This window comes from Staurois parvus, unplaced genomic scaffold (genome assembly GCF_062004578.1).
Source record: "Staurois parvus isolate SC_StPar_1 unplaced genomic scaffold, SC_StPar_1.0 ptg000178l, whole genome shotgun sequence".
Classification (NCBI taxonomy): Eukaryota; Metazoa; Chordata; class Amphibia; order Anura; family Ranidae; genus Staurois; species Staurois parvus.
In genome coordinates, this window is record NW_028317974.1 from 3,078,817 (window position 1) to 3,084,816 (window position 6,000).

At 44.7% G+C, this 6,000-nt stretch overlaps 1 protein-coding gene across 1 annotated transcript in view; it reads right to left on the bottom strand.

The window, feature by feature from the left end:
• The window catches only part of ROR2 (ROR family WNT receptor 2), a 198,529-nt gene extending 193,201 nt beyond the window's left edge, over positions 1 to 5,328 (bottom strand). Inside the window, exon 1 of the mRNA XM_089677152.1 lies at positions 4,869 to 5,328. Within this exon, the coding sequence (XP_089533278.1) occupies positions 4,869 to 4,947 (79 nt within the window). The 5' untranslated portion in view covers positions 4,948 to 5,328. The remainder of the gene's footprint in view (positions 1 to 4,868) is intronic.
• Between the last annotated feature and the right edge of the window lie 672 nt (positions 5,329 to 6,000).

Consider the following 6,000-nt stretch of genomic DNA (forward strand, 5'->3'; position numbering starts at 1 on the left):
ATGAACCACACAGGAACACACAGTGTGTTCCTGTTTGATTCACATGTAATCCAGTGCAGTGCTACTTCAGCCCATTCATTTTGCATGGGCTCAAATTGCACTGCATCACACCAAAAGAAGTGCATGCACTACTTCTGGAAATGCACTGCAACCAGATTGCATGTTACATTTACATTTGCGATTGTGACCTGTGATTGGGGTGTCCTTAACTTAACATTGACACCTGCTGCAGATCGCAACCACACTGCGTTTTGAGCGAGGTGCAGGAAACACGCATGGATCACCTTGTGGTGTGAACCAAGGATAACAGTGCCTTGTGTCTTTTCCTAAGTAGGACATTTACTTTTAATAGTCTAAAATAGGGAATAGTTTCACTTAAACTGAACACATAGAACAAATTGTAGATGAGCAATTAGCTTGAAACACATACCTTGAAAGTGCTTAGAATATCTCATTTAGGAAGGACTATACAGAACCTAGTTTTCACAAGGAATGGACAGATTTGAAATACTTAGGTGGTGTATAGGCACCCTTCTGAGCGATAATACATATTTATATGTTGGAAAATGTTTCTAAGCAAAGATGATGATAAGCAGGACTCTAAAACTGGGGACTGCAAGATCTGGTGTAGCTGTGCATGACAGCCAATCAGTTTGTTCAATTAAGATTTGACCAAAAAAAACCTGGATGCTGATTGGTTTCTATGCTGATATGCACCAGATTTTGCACTCCTCAGTTTTAGTAGATCAACCCCACTGTGTCATTGTAGGGGTTATACATGTCATTATCTTAGAGTACCAGAGGTCACAGTAAAGGCCTTGGTAGGAATATTTGGTTAGAGCAGCCATAGATGGCTCACATTTTGGCCTATTAACCCACAAGAGCAGAAGAAAAAGTCAACAACTGTCCTTATCAAACACTAACAGTGTGAATGGAAGAATCTCCATTGTACTCTTGCAGCTGGAGTGCGCTATCAAACAGTGACAAGATTCAGTCACTGTTCAGCTGATAATTTACCTCCCTGCTCAGCCATTTTTTGTTGGGCTGGTTGGTCTTTGCATAGTCACCCATGGCTTGGATTCTGGCCGATTCACCAGGAAGGCTTTCTGTGGAGACCTTTAGACAGATAATTAGGACAATGACTTATAGCCAATTTACTCAACAAAAGAATCCACCCTTTTGTTACTCCAAAATGTCCAAATAATAGAATCATTGTGAAACCCCCTTAAAATAAATTCTCAAGAAATCGGTTCTCTCATAAAGATATCACAATCGCTGCTATACTATATACATTCTAGTTAGCATTAACTATTAGTGACTTAAAACAAAACAAATGTATCAGTCCGGCAGTGGATGAACTTCTCTGAAGCTTTCAGAAGACTATAGACTTATGCTATGCACACCTGGAATGCATTTGTTACAGCAATTGTGTTGTGGTTGTCCTTTGTATAGAAGAGCCCTATGGACTTATACGCGTTAACATTTCAAAACGTATTTTCAACTTTGCATGCTCACATGGCTATTAAATATGTAGGCTGATCACGGCAGCTCAAATTGGCAGGTAATATTTAAACCCTGCAGAAACCGCAACGCTTTTTATTGCTTTTAAAATATAATTGTGACCTGCACTCTCAGGAGAGGTCAATGTAAATCAAAGAGGATAAAGGAAAGCTGTCCACAAAACTCAGATCAAATGTCCCACATCACACAAGAGGCAGCAGGACCTTTCTCCCCCTTCCCCCTCCTCCAGGTAAAGCAACAAATGGCAGAGGGGCTGAAAAGCCATAGGAGCCTGGAGCTGAGCAACAGGAAGTGCACAATCTAAGCATCTGTCACCTCCTGGGGAGAGCTAAATGGATTAGAGCCTGACCAGGAGAAGAAAAGTCCTTTCAAAACATGCATTTGATTAACATGTCCACTCCAATATACAACATCACTTCTATTCCCCTGAGCTCGGATCACAAATCCCCATGCACTTTTCAAATGTTTGAATTCCCAGGTCAGCAGGGGTGGAGGGGGAGGACACCAAATAAAGATCAGATACATGAAATTGCTCAATGGATTGACATCAGTTTGACCCATCAGGGAAGAAAATGGTTACACAGAGCCGGGGCTGTATATGTGGTCTTATACAGCAGTAGAGACCACTAGGGGGGCTTTTTGGTTTGCACAGCACTCATCCACATTAGCCAGTAATACAGTTCAATAGGAGAATGGAAGGGGCAGATAGGACTTTTCTGATAAGATTAGCCCTATCTTCAATAGTCCGACCCTTCTTGGATGTCTCTGGGGTTATCTTTAACAATATTTTCTCAGCACTAATGACCTTTATGCAATCTCTCAAATGACCCTGTCACTATCGCACCCTCCAGGGAACCGGTACATATTGAGAGACAATACATCATCATATTCATCTCTAGAGAAGCAGTGTACATGAAAGCACAATGGCCAGCACTCCACAATGTATATTGATGATCAGATTCACTCCAGACAATCTAGTGCTCATCAAGCAATCAAAATTCAGGTCATGTTTGACTCTTAAAGCCCAACTCCAGCCCAAACTTGGGAGAATCTGCTCACTGTGTCCCACTGACACACCCTTGTAACACTCAAATAAAAAAAGAGGTACTGGGGGGGTCACTGGGAGAGAAAGGTATGGACAGCAAAATAGAAATGATACTTTTTCACTATACTAGAAAATGTTTTTTTTTAACTAAAACTAGAGAGGACAAAATTGAGTGCAACCCCGCACAGAAACCAATTAGCTTCCGGTTTTATTTTTCAAAGCCTAATTGGACAAGCTGAAGTTAGAAGCTGATTGGCTACCAGACACAGCTGCGACAGATTCTGAGTGCTCCAGTTTTAGTAAATCTCTCCCAATGTCTTCTTTGTTGCTGTTTCTATTGGAGAGATTTCCCCTCACTTCCTATCCCACTGGCTCTTTTCAATGTGATAGGGAGTGAGTGAAAATCTCCTTAATGGGACCACAGACTGCAGGTAAAGCCATATAGAAGTTCAAGCCCTGCCATAGCCTAAATAAAACAAAGAGAAAGATTTAAACTGGAGCTGGGCTTTAAACAATATGAATTATAGTTATATCACTGAAGCCAGTGGGCCAGTGTCACCTATAGGACTCAACAGCAAAACACTACACAGCCTGAATGAAGCCCCCATTCCCCCCTGGATAATCTGAAGTGTGTTTCCAGAAATGCTTCCACGCTCAGCATTCAGATTTCAATGTTGTTCTATTGTGCCCGTTCACATCTCAGTGATGTACATATAGTGAGAAATGTGCGAGAGAGTAAAGCACAGGAGCCTCTTTGGGGCCTGATCACGTGTTTTTGTCCCCTAAAGACTTCAATGGGCGGGGCCATGCCTGAGTTTGAGTGGTTTTCTGTGACTTTGGATGATTTTTAGCGTGTTTTCTGGCACAAGCGTTTCTCCTTTAGCCAATGAAAAGCTAGTTATTAGAAGGAGCATATGGTTGTTAGGAACAAAATTGTGTATTACATACTTTTTTCAGGTGTTCCCACTGAAGTCTATAGGGCCCAAACTCAAAGGATCGTGCCCTCAAAAATGCTCCGGTTCGTTTTGTGAACGCTGAGTGATAGTACATCACTTATAGAGGTGAACAGGTACATTAGAATAACATGGATATCTGAGTGGAGAGCCTTGAAGAACTTCTGAAAACGTTTCACATTGCTCAGGTGTGAATGAGGCCATTATGGTGGCCATGCACACTTTGATTTTATGATCTAAACCAGGGGTCTCCAAACTTTCTAAACAAAGGGAAAGTTCAAACTTTAGGGGGGGCGGACTGTGGCCAGTGGGAGTAGAAATTGCACTGGCATCAGTGGGAGTAAACAATGCTATAGGCTTGGTGGCCAAAGGGAGTAAAAAGATTACATCATTGGTGTCAGTGGGAGGAATTGTGCCCCATCATTGGTGTCAGTGGGAGCATTAGTACCCTATAATTGGTGTCAGTGGGAGCATTAGTACCCTATAATTGATGTCAGTGAGAGAAATAGTTCCCCATCTCTTGTGTCTGAGAGAGGAATATAGTACCCTATAATTGGTGTCAGTGTGAGATTTAGTTCCCCATCTCCAGAGTCAGTAGGAGAAATAGTACCCCACCTTTGGTTTCATTGGAAGGAATAATGTCCCATCATTGGTGTTAGTGGAAGGAATACTCCTCCAAGGGCTGGATAAAGGCATTCAAAGGGCCAGAATTTGGATACCCCTGATCTGATCGATCAATATGATCAAACTGGCAATCAAGTAGACATGACTTCACATGTAATCAATTTAACTGAGTCGACCAACCACAGTGGAAATATATTGGCTGTTTGCATCCATCGGCAGCACTGAGATGCTTTGGTAACGACTTCCATCGTATTTCGGCCGATCCGATTATGAGGCTGCATGGTGAGAACAGACATGGGATCGATCAATCAGTTGTATCTTCCAACTAGTGATGGAAATCCACTTCCCCGCGTGTGGCATATCAATCAATTGGGTTGCTGAGTATAATCTGATCATTCCCATCAGAAGAGATCGATCGGAAAAGAGTTTGATCCTTTTGGGAAGTGTGTACGACCACCACTAGAGAGGGGAAGGGGACCAGGACAGACTTGTAGAAGTTCTCAGCTCCAACCAAGCATCACAAGCCCTGATCTCCTGTACGCCCTCATATGAAGGATTTACAGGGCACCACCCACATGGGACTTCTCCATCACATTCAAAATAGTTCTACTGCAGCCAGGGGTACCAAAGGGGGCCAAGAGAACCACATCCTGGAGGGTAGAGAAGAAGACCATGGTGTCCCCTCTAGAGTGTCCTCACCCACCCATGACCAGAGGAGACCTTACCTGAAGTCAGGGCCAGCAGTGCCAGTAGGAGCCAGGTCAGCCCCCCAGCCTTCCTCCTAGACATCCCGTCAGATCTCATCTTCTCCTCAGGAGACCAATCCCACCATCCAAACGTGCTGGGTCCGGAGAGTCGGCGGAGTGTGCTGAAGACAGGGATGGGGCTGGCAGCCCCCGAGCCGCCCGCTGCCTCTCCTCCACCTCCCGTACAATGAAGTCTTTGTCAGCTCTCCTCACCTCACTCCTTCTACCTTCCCAGCTCTGCCTTATGACCACACCGTGCCACCACTCCACACACACCTCTACAGGCTTCTCCTCAGCGCTCCTCCACTCCCCGCCCAGACAGATACCAGCATCCTTCCCCGGACGGGACAAACCAACAGCAAAGTTCCTCGGAGTGGCAGCGCTGCCCCTACTGTGTCCCACTCAGCGCTCAGATGGGAGGTAAGAGGAGGGGGCAGGCTCTGCTCCTTCTTCTCCCTGCACCCCCTGCCAACAGCATCCTGACGTCACCGCCATAGAACCACCGCTGGCAGGCATGGGATGAGCGATGGGGCAGTGTGGGCGCCACCTGCTGGACGCGCTCTTCTTTATGGTACTGCAATGGTCAGCATGTCCTGACTGACCTGAGGAGTCTCCTCACTGCACTCCAAGTCTGCATGGAAATTGTTATCTCCCTTTCCTCTGCACTGACTCGACTCCAAAATTGTTTTCCTGCATGGCAGAGGAGCTTTTCTCACAAATAAGGTCGGAAAAAGGAATGTATTTCCACATTAACCACCTCACCATTTTATCATTTTTTACCCACATTAAGACCTGACGCGGTGCACGAAACGTGGCGAATCCTGAGCATTTCCCGCACCACATTGCAATCGTATGGCGTTCATCTGGTGCAGGCGTCAATGTTAAATTAATGACAACCCGAAACAGATCGCAAAACACAAAGTGATTGGCAGAAATCACATCGCATGGTGAGAACACCCATACAATACAATTCACGTGCGAGTAAAAAAAGGGTCCTGCACTATTATTTATTCCAGGTACTTATATAGCGCTGTCAATTTACATAGCGCTTTATATATAGTACATTCACATCAGTCCCTAACCCTCAAGGGGTGTACAATCTAAGGTCCCT